The sequence below is a fragment of the Plectropomus leopardus genome, chromosome 19 (genome assembly GCF_026936395.1).
Source record: "Plectropomus leopardus strain MGB_pleo_1.0 chromosome 19, ASM2693639v1, whole genome shotgun sequence".
Classification (NCBI taxonomy): domain Eukaryota; kingdom Metazoa; phylum Chordata; class Actinopteri; order Perciformes; family Serranidae; genus Plectropomus; species Plectropomus leopardus.
In genome coordinates this window covers 19,996,598-20,017,049 of record NC_142194.1, presented here as the reverse complement: position 1 = coordinate 20,017,049, position 20,452 = coordinate 19,996,598, and the positions used below count along the sequence as shown (strand labels likewise).

Below are 20,452 nucleotides of genomic sequence, written 5' to 3'. Positions count from 1 at the left end.
AATGGCACCAATGACCGCTGTTTACTTGCTGACAGATTCATGACGGGATCCACTGATCACAGCATTTCTATGGTTACGTAAGTGTCTGTATCATACAAGAAATGTTATAAGATGCACTACAGAGCATACATCACAACATATGACAGAATCCATCACCGGTGGTGTAATGAGTAACAAAGTAATAATTCTAAGTATTTTTTGGGAGTAACTTATTTTTCTCCAAGTGTAATGTAGGCTCAATTTTTAAGGTGGTGTATGTTATGAAGAAATAAACTTGATAATCCTCAAAATTCTGACCGCTTGATTTTCAATACTTCAGTACATTAAATATAATGAAATTACTTTTCACATTTGATGTACAATAAATATCAGATAAGACAGAGATACTCATCTTGCTTTGATTGTGGGCCACTTTTAAAAAATGACAGAAGGTCAGGGGCTAGTGGCAGCAGCTGCATGCACATTTCTAGGATTTCAGTACATTTCTAGGATTTTAGAACATTTCTAGGATTTTAGTACATTTCTAGGACTTTAAGACATTAGGGACTTATCTAGGACCTCGGTCGGGGGTTGCAGGGTATCCTCTGACGCTTTTTAACAAGCTCTATTTCAATGATGTCTTATGCACTCTGGCACCTTATGTGTACCAAAAGTACAAAGACAATTCCCAGTGTGAATCATTGTTTTTTTGTGCTGAATTAGAAAATGTTTTGGAGGTCACTTGGCACCCTATCGAGGGCCTGCTTTGGCACATAGTCCGTATGTTGAGTGTCACTGCTGTTAGTAATATTCTAATAGACGACTCTAACTTCCGTCAAAGTAATTTTCTGGTAAGATATCTGTACTTTTACTTTAGTATGGCTTTCAGGTACTTCATCCACCACTGTCAATCACTCATATTGGATGAGGACACCATTGTCTGCCCACTGGATGCATCTCATCCCAGGTTCCCCCAATAAATAATACTGGAATTATACAGCCACAGGCAACTACTCTCCAGTCAAAGTCACCTAAAGAGAGAGGGCGACTGACAGAGAGGGGGAGAGCAAGAGAGACAGAGAGACAAAGACAGAAATTGAGGGGTTGAGAGAGAGAGAGAGAGACAGAGAGAGAGAGAAAGACAGAGAGAGAGAGAGATCCCTGGATGCGCACCCTCGTGGGATGAGCCGTAGAGCAGCAGAGTAATCCCGTGGAGTGGAAAGAGTGACAGATACCCGCAGTCGTCCGGCTCAGACAGACATTAAAGCTAAATTAACTGGGCGCACACTCGGGATGTCACGCAAAAACTAGCCCCGATTCGCTGAGACTGGTATGTTGGCAGGTTTATGTCGCTCAATGCGCTCCCGAGGTGCAACGGAGCGCACTGAGAGAGACTCGCCAAGAATCAGCGCTGTGTTGCCGGCGTCAGAGTATGAAGGGATGTGAGCTGGACTTGGGGTAGAATGGCATCCTATCTCACATGGATCTCTGAGGGATGGCAGCTTTTCACCACCATCATCATCACCACCATCCGAGCGCGGACCTGCGGCGGCTCTTCCATCGACTCACCATCGCGTCCTCTCTGAGCATCCTCTGCTTCTCCCTGGTATATCTCCTCACCGGATGCTGCGAGTCGGAGCTTGCAGAAAACTCTGAGATCAAGTCACCCACGCGCGAATTCCTCGCGTCGGGGTCAGGATGGTCGTACGAGAGAAACGGAACCAACGTGGCCAAGGAAATTACTACCGCGGTTGGCGAAGGCGCGTTCAGCGGTCATCCCGGGCTGGAGCCAAACAGCTCGGCCAAAGACTGGACAGCCACTCGGAGGTTACCCCAGGCTCTGATCATAGGGGTTAAAAAGGGAGGCACCAGGGCGCTGCTGGAGTTCCTCCGGCTGCACCCGGACATCCGCGCCCTGGGGTCGGAGCCGCACTTCTTTGACCGGCATTACGCACGGGGACTTGACTGGTACAGGTACGCACGCATTACGCAGGGAAGGAAAGTCTTTGTATTTACCACTGAGTGCCCAAATTGTATTAAGCTTTACGTTTCCTTAATATTATATACTTTTATTTAAGGGTATTCGTGGAAGAAGTATGCCGATCCTTTACTTAAGTAAAAGCACTAATACCACACTGTGAAATTACTCTGTTACAAATCAAAGTCCCGCATAGAAAATGTAACTAAAGTAAAAAAGTACAATCAGGAAAATGTACCTAAGTATTAAAAGTAAAAGTACCCAAATGTAGAAAAACCTTCAAACAAAATACATTTTTTTAAAAAAGAGTTATAATAATAAAGAATGATAATGACAACGTATAAGAATAAAAACATCCAAATAACTTAAAATTGTCAAAAAAAACAGACTATGTTTACTGTGTTTACTACTATAAGGACTATGTTTTTCAAAATACTTGACAATTAATTTTCTGTAAATCAGAATTGAATAATCAACTAATCCATTCAGCTGTACTTGTATAAACTGTTGGGGAGTTTAATTTATGACCAAGAAATAATATTTTATAACTCTTCTTGTGTTTTTGGTATGCAAAAAAAAATCCTAATATGTGAAGTAACTAAATCTTAAATGTAGTAAAGTAAAAGGTGCAATATTTTCCTCTGGTATAAAAGAGAGATAAAAATATAAAATGGGACGAAAAGAAAATATTCCAGTAAAGTATCTCACATTTTTACTTAAGTGCGGTACTTGAGTAAATGTACTTAGTTACACCCCACCAGGGAATCTTATTTTGGCTGAATCTGCTCTCCTAAAAGCAAGAGAGATTTTTACTCCCTTAGCATTTTTTTCCCTTCACAATCACAAAATTGAATTCTACTATACTGGAAAAAAACACTTGACTGACTCTTTGTCATTTAAATAAGGCAGTTTTAATATCATCGTAAGTCGGAGAGTCAAATAGGAGCCTCCGGCTTCTAATCAAAGAAGTGATTGTCTGTGCTGTTTGCATTCCCAAACATATCCACAGCTATTCTGTGGAGGTTTAGGTGACAGTCAAAGAGACTCTGCCATCTGGCTATGCCAATCTGTGCATGTGTGCATGCATGTGCTTGCAGTGCTTTCTGTGTGTTTGTGCATGTGTGTGTGTGTGTGTGTGTGTGTGTGTGTGTACAGTAGGGAGAGAGAGGGGCCTTGCAGGATAAGTTCTTACAGAGCAGCAGAGTAATCATCTCTGGAGCCTGAGCCAGATGTTACTGTTGTCATGTGGCTTTGTTCTCAGCCTGTTCATGAAACTTGGAACTCACGCACTCATGACTGAGATTCAGGGGAACCAGATTCAAGTCACTCAGACCCAGCTAGTCACCAGCGTCATTAGACATTGATAGGTCAGGCAATGTGCAAAGGTTAATTTGACATCAAATACTGAGGACAGATTATGGTCATATGTTGTTGGTTTTGACCCTTTGAAACCTTAGCAAACTGGCTTGATTTCTTTTTAAAAACGTGGGAAGAAGGCAATGAGTAACATAAGAAGAAATGACCCAGAAATCAGCATGAAATTACTAAAAAGTACAAGAAAATTAGGAAGTGAAAGGAAAGGAAACGCACCCATGATTTCAGATTTCTGGGCTTCTTTTTTTCTCTTTCCAACTGTCTGTACTGTAGGTGCACGCCCCTATAGACCCACAAAATGCTCAAAATATGTCAGATTAAAAATGCATCCAAATCTGGACTGTGTGGTGTGCTGTTAACCAGCTTACGTTATATGACCGGGGCTCAATAATGACACAGCTCTGGGAGCCTCTTTGGCATATCAGCAACAATTCAACCTATGATGATGGAGATCAAGATAGAGGATGAATTTTCACCACTGATATTGTTTATCTGTCGATGTGATGATGCTCACAGACCGAAAAACACCACTATGTCAAAGCTGCAGGATGTAAACAGAGCCAGGAAATGTGTAAAATCTAGAGGCAGCCTCTCCTGTCTGCCAGCGTGTGCAGCCTGTCTGTTTAGTGTGTGTCACACCAGGTGATGGGAACGTGACACCAGATTGTCACGTCTCCCCGGCGGGTCATATGGGACTCGCTCCATGTCGGGCCACTTGACATCACTGTCAGCTTTGTCAATTGGCCTTTGACTCCAGGTCACCTACGCTGGGAGTTAATGATGTGCTCACACCACTTCATGACAAACAAGCACACACCCAGAGTACACACACTGACCAAAGAAACATGTCTTTGTTTTGGCTGAAAAGTATAAAGAAGCTGAAGACACCGCTGGCTATGCTCTTTATACGTACTGCCAACATATTAGGCCAAACACAACAACAATCTGCTTATAGATGATATCATCATTTCATCATGACTTATAACCAGGGTCTTGAGCCATGATAAATATAAGAGAAGAAAAAACATATTAATTACAGAATAGTTAACAAATTTATTCAACAAAAGTAACTCAATTAAACCCGTAACTGAACATAAACAAGCTGTGGAGTGTGACGATCAGTGGAATCAGCGTGCATGTTTGTCAGTGTTGTAAAACTGTGGATTGAATGTCACCTGACTTGGCCTTTTTCCAGGACATTTACTAGTTAAATCACATAATATTACTGTTTTATTCTTGTAATATATAAACTTTTTCTTCTTGAAATGGTATCATTTTGTTCTTAGTCAATCGTGTACAACACGTTTGTCTTCACAGAAAAAGAAAAGGACGAATAATAGCAAATTTTAACACTACAGCACTCTTTGGAAAAATGAAACCTATCATAGGTACATCTCAGAGAGGGAATACAGACTTAAGTCAATAATGCAACTCATTTTGCTCTACAAAGAAAGTCTCCTGGACAACTAAGGTCACCATCATTGGTTGATTTGTCAAAACAGTTATATCAGTGACACCTACTTTTTGGATTTTTGACTTTATTTATACCAAATTTGGGATACAGCATTGGGGGATTGAACTACACATTTCTATTATAAATAAGCAAGACTGGTCAAAAAACTGACCACCATTAAAACCTGTTCTTCCCAGAGCCCCCGCCTGTGGGATGACGCCACTCCCTCATTTGAATATGCGTCACATAGTTCAGGTGAGGACACGGTCATGCTACATATCGTTTCGACCCAAAGAAGCTCAACTATAGAGCGAGCTTAAAGGACGTTTTTCCAGCTGCTTCTCTGCAAGCTCCACCTAATATGTGCTAAATTAGTGCCGAATTTAGGCTCTTCTGTCTATATTGCAAGTCTTGGTGGTGCTTTTTGTGGCTGGCTTTGGATCAATGGTGGGGTGTGGCTGTGAATCACTCATAGGAATGTGGAAATCAACTGATTTAATTCAAATTGAGTATATTGTTCAAGGATTTTTTTTAAAGGTATTGACATCATAAAATGATAGACATTCAAAGTTTCATTCAAAAACCTCAAAATGAAATAAAATGACATTCCATACATCCATTATTTATGTTATTTCTCATTATCACGTGTTCATATAGAAAAGTTTCTATTTGAATTCTAATGATAAAGCACTGAACTGTTTCCTTCGTTTTCTCTTCCAAATAAGTTCAGCTGACTTCGGGTGTTGTACAAAAACTGTGACTGCCCAACTGCTCATTTTTTCTTACCTGTGGACCTTTTTTAAAATGACATCACCAAATCCCCACATTTCAATGGCTACCTTTTCAGTTACAATGTCAATATTAGTGTTATGGCAGAACAAATGAAAACAACTCCCAGGTTGTAATAAAGTAGAATTATCCTTTAAGGCAGAAGCACACTTTGATGTCACGCAGCCAATGGAAGCTTTAGCACTTACTCAGTTAACATCACGTTTCTCTGTAGATGCTATATTCTCTCGAAGCTTATCATGAACAAAAGGATGAGATATAGTGTATCTCCTTCTGAATCACTTCTTGTCTCTCTTCAAGTGAAATAACATTTAGCTTCACCAGGGCAATTGAGATCAGAGCCCCTGACAAAGATCCACTAATGGTGTTTGGAGCGGAGATTGGATCTGGAACAGCGCTGTGATGAGGCCTGAGATGCACTGGAAGTTTCCTCCTTACTGTGTTGTCTGGGATCGATAACTCTATCTCCTCGCTCTGACCTTGGGTTGACTCCAGCATAAGAGCGGTTAGTGTTGGTCAGCTCAGCTTCTGTTACAATTAGCAGGAAGCTTTATTCTACATTGGCATAATCCCCCTCATAGGCGCACAGGGGTCATGTTACACACAGCTTCTTTTTCTCTGTGAATAGCTCTGGAGGAATCCATTAATCTATCAGTCAGCTGGAAATTCACATCTCACATGTGTTGGTTTCATATTGAGCCCCTGATGAGACGTGAGGTTACAAAGAAAATAGTTGAGTGGGAAAAAAATGCTTTTGCATTCTCTGAAATTTATGGATGCTTACAGTCATCAATGTTTTATTATTAATTAAATTTTAATACTACTGTGGTGCTCCCAAATTTGTTTTTGTTTCAGGGGAAACAGAAAATATTTTTTTTTCAGTGCAATTATTTTTTAACCCTTCGAAACCTGGATCGACATAAGTTTTCTTGTGCTGCGCTCAGATGGCTTTCATTAAATATTGAACTCTTTGAAATCTAAGCAGATTGATTTGACTTCTTTCAAAAACACTGCGGGAAAAGGCAATGAGCAACTTCGCAAAAAATGTACCACAAATTGCAAAAACTTAGTTAAAAGTGTCAAGAAAATGCCCTGAAAATTAGTTCTAAAAAGGGGAATTTAAAAAACTAAGGAAAAATGTCAAGAAAACTATATTTATAATTATCATTATTATATTCAGGTCATTTTCTTGATTTTGTTAAATCAATTTTAATTTTAGGTAATTTTTAGGTAATTTCTTGCTTATTTTTGGGCCATGTCTTGTTAAGTTGTTCAGATAAAATTATCTCATTTTGCTCAGGTTTCAAAGGGTAAACTAAAAAAAAGATCCCTGTTTTTGCAAGTGTCACATAGACTGCAACAACAGATTAATGCAAAATCAAACAATAAAACACATGCTGCAAAGACTGATCAATGTTAAAAAAAAATATAAAATATATGCAAAACATGTATATATATACAGTATATAAAAAACATTTAATGTGGTAAAAAGCAGGTAAAATTAGTCTGCACTGATCGATGAATGAATGTGGGCGATTCTTACGGTATCTGTTAGAGGCTTTTTTACTGTATGAAAAGCTTCTCCTTAAGTTCATGAAATGCCTGCAGGATCTGAGAGCAACGGGACTGATATACGCAGTGCAGTTACTCATAGCCGTTAAACACGACTATTCACCATTTACCTTCATCAAATCACCCCTCAAGGACAACAGGCTACAATAAAACACACACACCTCTACACACACCAGATTGGTCAGTTATACCTCCATTCTTGAAACACATTGCAGTGAAAACGCTATTGTATATCATTAATTACTAAATCATATGGCCGTGCATGAGGTGAGACACATTTTTTTATTGCCATCATACTCCATGTGTCTTAGGGTGCAGATTTGTGGTGATTTGTGTTCATATCCTGACACTCTGAACCATCCAGAGCTCATTTTCCTCTTTAACAGTGGCACAGCTGTTTTAGAGCCATGAGACCAGTGATGTGACGGACTGAGACAGTATTAAATAATGACCATACCTGCTGATCTATGCTATAATTCACCTTCACCCAGGCCTTTGCAAGCTGTCAAAATATTTCTCAGGAAAATGCAAAAGTCTTATGAGGAAAGGCAAAAGTTTCTAAGGAGAATTCCAAAGTATTTCTTTTTTTCTGACCCATTTAGTTTTTCCTCCTCCATATCCCCTTAGCCCAGTGATAATCAACTCATGGCTGGCAGGCCAAATCTGGCCTCTGATAGGGTGCCAGGTGGATCCACAACCATTTTTTAATTTGCAATAAAAAAATAAAGTGATTCACACTGGCAATTGTTTTTGTACTTTTAGTTTACAGAAGGTGCCAGAGTACATAAAAGAGCATCAAAATAGAGCTTGTTTATCACAAAAAAGCCCCCACTCGTACCCCCGAAAGAGGTATGAGCTAAGCCCCTAATGTCCCAAAATCCTAGAAACCTCCCTAAATCCTAGAAACATCCTAAAATCTGAAAAATGTCTTTGAATCCTAGAATTTCCAACAATCCTAGAAATGTGCAAAATCCTAGAAATGTTCTAAAATCTGAGAAATATCCTAAAATCCCAGAAACATGTATGGGGCTGCTGCGACTGGCCCCTGGCCTCCTGTCATTTTGCAAAAGTGGCCCTAAAGCAAAGCAAGTTAAGTCTTGGGGGCAACAGGTTTTTGCTGTAAGAGGGCATGATTAGTGACATGTCAAAAAAAAAAGGGGGGGGGGATACTGTTGAGGTTAGAGTTAAATTTTTAGGTGTTAGTGTTGCAGCAACCTCACATCTTTTCTGACCTTTGCTTCAACCCAGGGGACTGTCATCTGAGCTGCGTGTGTGTGTGTTTGTGTGTGAAGGCTGATTCTGCAGGTTCTGTCACACTATAGAGACCGTTCTGTCCTGCAGACAGCGGGGCAGGTTGCATTTTGTTCTTGAGGCTACAGTAATATCTATCAATACAAGGCTATATCAGTGACCCTGAGTTACTGGCACAGCCTTAACCTGATACAGCAGGTTGCATTGTCAGTGTTTGTTGCTCCTGTTCAATTAGAAGAGGTCCCGTTTTTACACCAAAAAAAAAAAAGAAAAAATTAATGGCTTGTCGTTAAATTCTTCTCTTATGGAAAAATTGCTAACCCCCCTCAGACGCTTCCTGGCTGAGAGATTTTAATGTCATTTTTGAAATTGGAAAAGATAAAATTCTCTGTCTGTGGCTCAGCTGAGAAATTCTGCAAACACTGGCAGCCTCTCATCTCCTATTTTGAAACAATACAAACCATCTCTTTGCACTAGAGCACGCCAGGCTGACATGTTGACATGGTTAATCTTGTGTATTGCCAGTTGATCCTTTTTTCTTTCTTTTTCTTCTTCTTTTAATTATTTTTATTTTCTTTGTTTGCTAGTTTCTTTTTTATTTAATTACCACTTGATAGTTATGTGTGTTATTTTATCATTTCATTTATTTGCCTTTATGAGTAAAGAGGGGATTGCGGGGAGGGGGGATAAAGGGGGATATTTCTGCTTTTATAAAAAAAAAAAATCACAAATCTGTACTACTGTACTTTACTACTGTGAAAAAAAGGTTTCAAAAAAGAACAAAAGTTAGTCATTCATCCCCACACTTGGCTGGAGTCTCTAGTGCACATGTTCTATGGGCCCCGGCCCCCGCCTCAATAGCTGTATCCAGTTCTCTTAATTCATCCATGCTTTGATGGGCACAGATAAATTGAACGGAGAAGCAGCAGTTATTAAGTGGCGCTGAGTGTTGGATGTATGGCTGCAGATATTCACTGTAATAAAAATCACAATTCTCTATGCGGAAGTTGGAAAACACCCCGTGTTTCCGCTGGTAACGTTCTGCTCTCAGTAGTTACTTGATGTAACTTCAGTTGTATGATTACAATAACTGCAAGGAGAGGGAGAAAGCACCCAGAAACAACAAGATATATGACCCACGACCAGATGATCATAGTTCGTAATAACGGAGCACAGTGACGACACGGCCCTTTAATACACCAGACATACAGAATGCAGACCTGCCAATATTCAACCTGCGTTGATGGCATTGATATGAGTCAGCTGTCCCGTCACTCTGTTTGGCACTTTTAGTAGAGACTTCAGCCCTCAGTGTAAGTGGCACACTTCACTAATGAGCCAGAGAGTTATACAAAGAAAGTTTTTGTATTCCCACCCCCACAACCCCAGCTGCTCCTGCCACAAATGGTTTATAATTCTGTGAGATTAGGAATTGTTGTGGCAAACATAAAGACCTCTGAGTATGCTCTTCCTGTATGACCTAACCTTTTCTTTTCTGTTTGGAGTGAATTTCTGTCAAGTTTTTCAGATTTTGATATTAATGACACTTTGAGCACACAATTTGTTGTACATGCCAAATACATTTTTCCCAAAGATGATTTCTGTCACTGAAAGTAGTTCATTAAATAGTTTGTTAAAAAGCTTGTTATTATGATAAGTTCAGTTTTAATAAGTTATTCAGTTTTTTGTACAATAAGGGGATTTTCTGCCATGACTGATAGCCAATCCATGCACTCACATTCACTGGAGCTGCTCTTGATTGGCTGGACGGGTGTTTTGGCGGGAACTCCCCCACTGTGGATTGCTACTGTGCAAACTCTTCTCAATGACATTACCATCACAAGATGGCAACACCCATATCTCGAATATTTTAACCTCACGTAAGCATAGCGGGGGTTGTCCATCTTTATATACAGTCTATGCTCGTTAAGATTGGGTTTTAAAATCCATACCCATACAGTGGTGTAACTTTTGAACAATGGATATAATTGCCATGCAAATTGCAGAAGAATGGCTGCCAAAACATAGTATTTTCTGATTAATCTGTTGTACGTATGCGGGGAATTTAATATTTATACTTATAATATTATTTGACATGTCTTTACACTACAAAACACACTACAAAAGTGATAAAATATATGAAAGCAGATTTAATTTTGGCTGCCACACTGAGTTTTGTTCGTTATGTATGTAACTGGGGTTCAGGTGTGGTCTGTCCTGTCCCTGTACTGTACTGGAGGTGATCACCATAAGGCCCAGACGGGTGGGGCGATCTGGCACTCATTAAGGCCCTCCCCTGGGGCTTGAGAAGCGAATGTGGGGGGGCTCTGGGGCCTCTCTATGATGGATGTCTCCTAGAAGTGGACAGGGCATAGTCACGATGGATCGACCCCTTAATGGTCCCCCATACACAGGAAATGGGTGAGCGGTCCCCCAATAACACACACAATAACACATTCATGCATGCATACGGACAGATGAATACACACTCAAATCTCATATCTGACTCACAAATAGGCAGTCACGTGTGTATAATGAACTCAGTCGATACTCTGCTTTTTGATGGGTTAACGTTTCCTCCTTGAATCAAACATCAAAGATAAACAGGCCAGATTTTACATCTTTGAACCAGCGCACCCTCAAATCCCCCAGTCCTTTGCTGCATTTTTCCTGTTGTACATGTCATTGCAAACGCTTCACATTTGTTAACACACACACACACACACAAACACACACTCCTCACAGCATGCTACTGATGGGACTCCAGAGGGTCCTCGCTCCCCCAGTCTCCACCTGCCACTCTTGGTCCCAGCTGAGGCTCAAAGCCCAGTGCTGCATTACCATTCTCAGTCCATTTCCTTACATTTGCACACAATCCCTACTGTCATACGCCATCGACACCCACCTTCATGTAACCACCCTAAGCCCCCATAGGATCAATAGCCAGTGGCTTTGGCTGGCCTAAGGTTATTCACTTGGGAGGCCTGCTGAAAAATTGGGAAATAGACGACAAAAGAGAGCTTCCTCAAAGGACAAACAGAGGCTTATTTTAAGCTGCTGGATAATCCCTGTGTTCATCATTCTGGATGTTTGATCTCACACTCAGCGGTAAATGAACAGTGTAAGGATGTTATGCTAAAAAAGGGATTTTAAAATGCCAATTAATTGAGCTATATTTTGGTCGGGGGATTTTCTCTGTAACACATGGTGTCGCCAGACGGTTCTATTCACCTGCCAGTGATTGGCCCTAATACTCGGGAGTTTAATTCCCCAACGCTTTCCCCTTCTACTCCCCCACTGTGCAGGTGCCCCGGCCAACCAGTAGGAGTCACCAGTGCAGTAAGAAGGTGAAGATCCCTCACTGGCTTCCAACTCATGAACACAGCCAATAAATCGGCCCCCACTCTGTAAAAGCGGGCAAGCACTTTAGCCTTTCTAGACCCTGAGATCAGGGTTGACATAAATGCAGTTTTGCCTCTCTATGCAAAAACAAATATGCCTCCCCTCTATTTACAATGTAGACGACCATAACAGCAATAACAAACAAACGCCAGCATGCCACAAACATAAATCAAACAACAGGAACAACAAAAGTCAATATGCCCTACACATAAAGCAAAAAAGAGTCAATCAGGGTTCCCACACATTTTTATGGAACAAATTTCCAAACTTTTCCATGACTTTTTAAGGACCCATAATAATAAGAATTTTTCTTGACAAACTTGCCTGCTGTTTTTTAAATGTGTCTGATCAAACTCTGTTAAAACATAATTCCAGCTATCTTGCATACAAAAAATAGAGAGACAGGATGTGGGGAGAAAATAAACAAATCAATGTGGTGGTAAACAAAACTTAACATTGACGCATATTAAAGCTACGTTACATCAGCTGTTACAGAAAATGAATTTTTCGTTACGTTGCATTACGTGGACTGTTATCCACCGGAGATTACTCTAACTACTTCATGACAAAAGCAAAAAAAAATCAATGCCTTTTCCAAAACTTATTTAATCTACTTAACTAATGATTTTCACTAATTCCACAACATTTCCAGGCCTGAAAAATGTGATTTTAAAATTCCATGACTTTTCCAGGTTTTCCATGACTGTGAGAACCCTGAACAGTAACAACAACATGGCCTGTACCTGTAGATAGCTAAACACAAGATATCAGCATGTCAAATGATTGAATGAGTGGAAAAGTAATAGTAAGCTTCAGCCTCTACAGTTTGTCTGGACACTCACCATCAGCCCAACATTGACCGACGACTGACCATTGGTTTGGCGTTTCAAGGCATTTAGGCCAAAGACATAGTCTAAGTTAGAAAATGAATATCTAATCTTTTCATGATATTTTGTTTAACTTTTCACTAGCATTATTTTATGACTTAAAAAAAGCAAAATTGTGATTCTTTAGCTCTGTCCACTGAGGTTTGAGGCAACCAATGACATTGTTTTGGATTCTGAGAAAATGTTGCATAACTAAAACTACAGTCTGCATTTATTCAGGTCTGAAATGTAATTAAAGTCACAGACTAAGCCCTGAGATCACAAACTTTTCTTTGCCAAAAGTGGAATAAGGCTTAGTTATTAGGAAACACTAACAGCTATTTTGTGTGTCAATTAGTGTGTCTGTGCAAAGCTCATTGCAGAAGCATATTTCATAACAGATCTTTTCTTTTGATGGTGCTCTCAGGGGCAGTAATTAGCTCTTTGTGCTTAGGTAATGGCAAAGGGCTTTTGGCTCTGAGGCTATTCACAGATTGCTAATGGAGGCGCGTTTGTATCCACTCCCATCACTCCTTCATCAGTCACCCACCCCTTTCATTTAAAACACTCTAGCAAATGCACTGACACACACGCAGTCTCTAAAGGGTCTGGTAAAAATCCACCACACCCACCCTCAGATTTCAGAGTATTTGTATGTGTATGGGTTTTTTTGCGATGTTTTTTTTTTAAATATATATATTTTCTTATATGTGTGTGTGCGCGCGTGTGCTTGTGTGTGAGATATAGGTGTATTGGGAGGCCAGAAATGCTTGACTAAAGAGTGAATAATGAGTGATGTGCCTATGTGCTGTCTACATGTTTGTGTGTGTAACAGACTGTACGGCTCCTCCTGCTCAGGACAGGGTATTGGAGTTACAAGGGAAATCTTGAGGCTAAGTGGTGGTAAGAGCTGCCTCACACCGATCAGATCAAGTCAAATCTGTGTGTGTGTGTGTGTGTGTGTGTATATGTGTGTGTGAGAAAGAGAGAGAGTGTGTTTGTGGGGTCTGTTTTGGGAGGGGGGGGGGCTATTGACAGGAGGTCATATTGCAGGAGCAGTTCCCGAGTTGAAACCAGATACCCCTCAGGTCTCTTTTTGTTCGTCCTTTTATTAATGTCTGATACATCCCTAAAATAGGAGACTGCATGAAAAACAAGAGCACCTCTGTGCTCACTCATGAATTTTCTCATTATGAGGGAAAATGAGAAAGCGAAAAAACACTTACATCTCATATAAACAATAATTGATTGCCATTTATACTATAAGAGAATTCAGAAAAGCAGTGGCTTAGCTGTAGCTTATCTTGTTAATGTCAGCAAATGTATATGTGTTTTTTAATCCATCTCAGTAAACACCAAATCTGGTTTGGGTTTTTTTTTTGGAGTTTTTTGGGTCAAAGTTAAATTAATGTTTCAAAAATCTAGAAGTAAACTGCATGGAAACTAATGGGTGTCTGAAACGGTAAGGAAAATACCTCTAAAAGTAAAAGTATACAGCATGCATTTGAAACCTGTCAGCAAACACTAGCGAACTGTGTGTTGTTTGTTTTTTAAAACATGGTGGGAAAAGGGCAATGCATAACTTGGTAAAAAAAAGTCCCACAAACTACAAGATATTAGTAAAAGGTGACAAGAAATCAACGGTTTTTGAAAAGGGGGGATTATTAGAAAATAATTTTTACAAAAAAGGGAAACTGTCCAGATTGATGATTATAATAATTCTACATTTCAAATTGTGTCACAGAAAAATATATAAAATATTTTATTATTTTATTTCCAGTTTTTTAAAGTCACTTTCTTACTTTTTATTATTTGTTTCTTGTTTTTGCTTATTTACGGGTAATTTACGGGTAACTTTTTTTTTATACTAATTTTTTGCAAATTTTTGAGCCATGTCTTATTCAGTTGTTTATTGCCTTCAAGAAATCAAACCAATTTGCTAAGGTTTTCAAGGGTTAAACAAGCCGAGATGCTGTTTCAGAGCTTTGTGTGACCATGCCAAGGGCTGTGTGTTTTGGTCAGTCATTCAGGTGTGTGGCAGGTGTGTTAGCAGATGTCCCAGAGAGCTCAGCCGGTCCTGTGGGCCCTCTGGAGTCATTTAACTCTAAATGAGTCCCATCTGCTGGGCTTCTGGTGTGGAGGCTGAGGTGAGCAGAGTGAGACACATTCGAGAAAACTCCTGTGTTTATTTAGCACAGCACCTGCCTGTGTGTCTGTGTCAGTGGAGACATACTCTGTGGACACTGTCACTGCTCTGACTGCTAGAGCAGGATGTCTGTCAAAGTGACTAATGGGGGATTGCATTTGGAAGCATGTGTGTGTGTGTGTGTGTGTGTGTGTGTGTGTGTGTGTGTGTGTGTCTTGCACCTTTAATATTTGTGTCCTTGTACTGGTTGTTTTTATGTGGACATAAATAAATGTTAAAATGTATCCATAGGCGCCAAGTTATATTTCTACCTGTGGGTGCACAAAACAGAGCAACCCCCACCCACTCATATTTCTAATCTATGGTATGTATTGTGTCCTCTTAATTTTTTTGTTAAATATCAGCTTTACATAACTGCACTAACATAATTAAACAAACTTAATGAGATGACTGCAAATGAACAGCAAAATGTAACTGCAATCTAACCAGCTATCACTTGCAGTTTTATTTTATTTCTTTTTGTACAGAAAACAAAATGAGTATAGTGTCTCTAAGTTTGCTCTCAAAAGAAGTTAAACTGGCAATATAGTCTGTACATCAGCAGGAAAAACATTACGGAAAACGTTAGTAAGTCACACAAGCACAGCGCAGTACACACAACAAACAGCTCTGTCCATGGTCCTGAAATTTTAGCCACCCTATTCATAATACCTCTCCTGGCCCGACACAAGCAAAATATTTATCAATCAATTCATCACCAAGGATATACAACATGAAATGCACTGAAAACTAATATTAAATACAACCCAAATTATTTAGTAAAAAGGCTCATATGACCACAAATCAGAGGCCAAGTGCACAAATCAAGGAAGTCAAACACATTATAAAGGGCCACTTAAAACCGTTACATGTGCACAGAAACCATACAAGCGCACTATTTTAGAATCTTTAATAGATCCTCAATAAAATAAAGTTCCTGGTCCTGAAATAAAATTCAGTGGATTCTGAGTGATGCTGAAGACATTGACACCTTAATTTAAAACATGTAAAACCGATTGCAGCTATGTAGAAATAGAGTCTTTTAGCTCTGTGACGTATCATCTGCCCATTTCATCACTATTAATGCTGCCTGCATATCATATAATCTGATCTTAAAAAGTGCAGTCCTCTTAACAACATATTTTTCTTGTACTTTCAGAAGTATGATGCCCAAAGCCCTGGATGGTCAGATTGTCATGGAGAAGACACCTCGTTACTTTGTTGCTGCTGAAACGCCAGCTCGAATCTACGCTATGTCGCAGGATGTGAAGCTGATTGTTGTTGTCCGTGACCCCGTGACCAGAGCCATATCTGACTACACACAGATCATCTCCAAGACCCCCGACATCCCTCCCTTTGAGAGTCTGGCCTTCAAGAACCGCACCACAGGTAGGTTTCTGCGCCTGGTGTTTGACTTCAAAATTTCCCAGGTTTGTATTTTTTCTGTATTGTTGTGCTGATTCAGTGCTCAAAAACCTTGAATTTATCAAGCTGATCTTTCCCTCTCAGCATTTGTTTTTTTCTCTATTTTGCAAAACATAAAAGGATATAATACAGTAAATCCCAAGGTGCAGATTTACAAGCAAGCATCGTAAGACAAATCATAACGGAGGAGGAGGAGGAGGAGTCCATGCAAGGTTACGAGAAAAACAAAAAAAAATTAAACTAAGGTTAATTCTAATGGGATGACAGAATCAAGTTTAAACAATGCAAGAAATGCATTGATGTGTGGCATGAGTACAGTGGAGTTGTTGAAACTGCAAAACTAAAAGACAGTGATACAGAGCGGATGTCAGCTGTAGGAAGAGAGGGACAGAGCGAGCACATGGACCAGCCTCTATAGCCTGGAAGGCCCCGGTGAACTATATCAAACCAAAGACCCTCCAATGTCAGCAAACTGCCTACTGACACTCTGTAGAAAGGAGAGATTTTTGGTGTGTTTGTAAAACTCTGGAAAACTGAACAGTACATTCCAACTGGGTTCCCAATTTACGCACAGTCCAGTTTGTGTAGAGTGCCTTGCTAAGCCCCTATTGGCCCAAAATCCTAGAAACGTCCTGAAATCCTTCAAATGTCTTAAAATCTGAAAAATGTCATACATCCAAGAAAGGTCCCACAATCTTAGAAATGTTCTAAAATCCGAGAAATATCCTAAAATATTAGAAATGTCCTATAATCCTAAAAATGTCCTAAAATCCTTCAAATGTCCTAAAATCCTTCAAATGTCCTAAAATCCTAGAACACATTCTTAAATCCTAGAAACACACTAAAATCCTACAAATGTCCAAAATCCTACAACTGTCCAAAAATATGAAAACTGTCGTAAATCCAAGAAAGGTCTTAAAATCCTCGAAGTGTCCTGAAATCCTAAAAATGTCCTAAAATCCTACAAATGCTGACACGTCCTAAAATCCTAGAAACGTCCTAAAATCCTGCAGTTCTCTTGAAATCCTACAAACATGCTAAAATCCTAGAAACATGTATAGGGCTAATGCGATTGTCATTTTGCAAAAGTGGCCCCCAAGCAAAGCAAGCTGAGTATCCCTGGTGTATGTTGTTACAGTTGTCTCCATTTTGCCTTCGGGGCGGCCACCATTGAAAACTCCTGGACTAGACCAATGAATGTGTTGAAGTTGATTGTGGGTTTGAGATGATTTTGACTGTAGTAATGATGATTTTAAATACAGAGCTTTGGTCTATTCCTCACTTGTCTCCAGGTCAGATCGACTCTCTGTGGAGCCCGCTGTGGATCGGCCTCTATGCCCAGCACCTGGAGCGCTGGCTGGCCTGGTTCCCCAGGACACAGATCCATCTGGTCAGCGGGGAGAGGCTCATATCCGACCCAGCCGGAGAACTGGGCAAAGTCCAGGACTTTCTGGGTCTCCAGAGGATCGTCACGGACAAGCACTTCTACTTTAACAAAACGAAAGGCTTCCCCTGCCTGAAGAAGCCGGAGGGCAGCAGTAAACCTCACTGCCTGGGGAAGACAAAAGGGAGGACGCACGCTTCCATCGACCCGGAGGTGATGCAGAGACTGAGGGATTTCTACAAGTCACATAACCAGCGCTTCTATCAGATGGTGGGCCAGGACTTTGGATGGCAGTGACCCTTTGAATTTGCATACACAGCGGTGTTTGGTGGCATCACACTGCTTTGGGTAGAAGCTTCTGACTGAGATTGATGGAGAGCAAAATCTTTGGAGAACAGACTCAATTATACGCTTGTGAACAGCAGAGGGACATCTCACAGACTCAATAATGAAAACCCAGTGTCAGTGCATTCACCATTATCAGTCAATCATTTTGTTCAAGTGCTGGAAAGACTGTTGTGTCATTTTATCTATCATAGGTGTTCAGTAAAAGATGTGCTTTTGTGGTATTAAACTGGGGTGTGTGCTCACACCTCTCTTGTTTGGTAGGCTACTTATTCCTATGTCAGGTGGTTAAAGAAGTATGTCATCGATATAAAGAAGGCCCTCACATAGAACTAGGCTGTCTCTGCAGTAGCAAGACACAAATACTTTTGAAATTGGTGCTACATGACCAGAGAAAACTGAGAAAAAGGACGTTTTTGCTCCAAAGGTAGAAAACCTACAACTACCAGAATGCTATGTGCCAGATCTGGTATTACAGATTCGCAAAGACATGTCTCCGAAAACATTTAAAGCAAGAAATATGCAAATCAGGAACAGAATCTTGGTTTATATTCGATGAGCGCTGCTTAATTTTACTGTTTGATCTCCAATTTTCAGCTTCCAAGATCACTGTGCAGGAAACAGTGTGGCACCCACTTCCTGTTCACAAACTCAACTTTTACGGCGAAACGGAGCATTAAGATACATTTCTGAAATCACATCTGGAGAGAAAAAGGCAGTGCTGTAACAAAATCTTGATTTATATTCGATTGTCACTGCGAAGTTTTACCGTTTAATTAGATTTCGGTCCGAGTTTGAGAGACAGAGAGATGGGCGGATGCATTTCTTTATCAGCTATGTGCTCTTTGATTATTTGATGAAGTGGCCACGGTGTTGGTGGCATTTTGCGGGCAACACGAAAATGCAGAAATACAGGCAGTAGTTTGAGCAACAGCCCCAAGAACCGGCGAAACTGCGAAATGATGTCATTTACGTCATTTGAAGAAGTTTCTTTGGGGAAAAAGAGGGATATCTAGGCACTGGTTAAATGCAGGACAAGTGTACCACAGATCATTTACACATACTTCTCACATCATATAAAGCTGGTTGAAAATCGGCAAAGTATCCCTTTAAATAAAACGTGCACAGTTGTGGTTGCTACAGGTTACAGCTGTAAAATGTTGAATTCTGAAATACACAGTGTAGCTTTTAGTATCTCTGGTTTGCATTTTAATCCTGATACTCTAGTCGGTAGGCTGTAGGGGCGCAATTAACCCAGAACAGATGTATTTTCAAATTCCTGAATTTCCATGACCATCTTTTTCTACCTGTTTGTTCTTCAGTCTCGCTGGTGAAGAATTTAAGGGTAATAAATGCATATATATTGAGTATCGTCTAAGCATTGTTCCCGAAACAGGGGGGGATGAATCTTTCATGTGGCGAGCAGTATAGAAAATCTTTTTATGGGCTGAGATTTGACTGAGTGGTTTTGTATTCCTGAATAATGAATGTGGATAAATGGATGCCGGGGAACTGGTGTGGATCACTTGCCTCCTCGCCTTTTGGCACATTTATGTGCCACGCTAATGTTAGCATCCGACTGCAAAACCACCCTACTGAGTGAAGGGACCACTGGAGGACGACCAAAACAAGACCAGGTAAAATCAATAAGGTCGAGCCACTGCATCAACGGCCATTTCTCTGAACATGATTATGAAGCTTTCAGGCTTTACTGTGTTAATGTGAGAGGGCCTGCTCACAGGGTTGTCTATTTTCAGTTTGCACGTATTTGCACTAGTTTGAAAGCATAAAAATAAAACTATTTTTAAGCAAAAGATTTGCAATTGATTTTGTTTGTGCTGATCCTTCTCATATGTCTTCTTTTTCCACATTGTTTACCACCAGATGCTGTTGTTATAAGGTCGCACTGAGCCTTAATGAGTGTGGTTTGAATTTATGTTTAATGAGAGTGCAGACATTAGTGCAATTGCTTTGCAAATGTAAATCTGTTTACGTCAGAGATGTAGGGCCCACAAGCTGCCTTGTTCATAAGATGCAAAAAGATGGTCCCTGTAATTATGCCAATAGAACTGATGATTTTTTATTATTTTATTATTATAGTTATACTATTGGATTGAATGGGTGATTCTCATTTTAAAAGGGGTAAATTACAATTAACCAATTAAGAGTATAATTTGGTATTTCCAGTCACGTGTGTATATATACATAGGCCTATGGCTAAGTTAACCCTTTGAAACCAGACTTAATTGGCTTGATTTCCCCCAAAAACACATCATGAGGTTAAAAAATAAAATAAAATAAAATAAAATAAAATAAAATAAAATAAAATAAAATAAAATAAAATAAAATTGCTGATAATAATTGTCATAAATATATATATTCTGGATATGTTTCCCTTTTTTATTGTTAATTTCTGACCATTCTATTTTTCCTTGTCTCTCTGCTTTTT

General features: G+C 39.9%; 1 protein-coding gene across 1 annotated transcript; it reads left to right on the top strand.

Annotated features, from left to right (window-relative positions):
* Nucleotides 1–1,169: 1,169 nt before the first annotated feature.
* On the top strand, nt 1,170–19,817 carry hs3st3l (heparan sulfate (glucosamine) 3-O-sulfotransferase 3-like). The gene is made up of 3 exons (XM_042508145.2): nt 1,170–1,953; nt 16,009–16,238; nt 17,567–19,817. Exons 1-3 carry the CDS (start codon nt 1,475–1,477, stop codon nt 17,953–17,955), a joined length of 1,098 nt encoding a protein of 365 aa, XP_042364079.1. The 5' UTR covers nt 1,170–1,474; the 3' UTR covers nt 17,956–19,817.
* The last annotated feature ends 635 nt before the right edge of the window (nt 19,818–20,452 follow it).

What these genes read in the sequence shown, in the direction of transcription:
- hs3st3l (XM_042508145.2), top strand. Translation starts at nt 1,475, where the DNA reads ATGGCAGCTTTTCACCACCATCATCATCACCACCATCCGAGCGCGGAC. An exon ending in CGGGGACTTGACTGGTACAG is followed by an intron (nt 1,954 to 16,008) that starts GTACGCACGCAT and finishes TTGTACTTTCAG; the next exon opens with AAGTATGATGCCCAAAGCCC. An exon ending in CTTCAAGAACCGCACCACAG is followed by an intron (nt 16,239 to 17,566) that starts GTAGGTTTCTGC and finishes ACTTGTCTCCAG; the next exon opens with GTCAGATCGACTCTCTGTGG.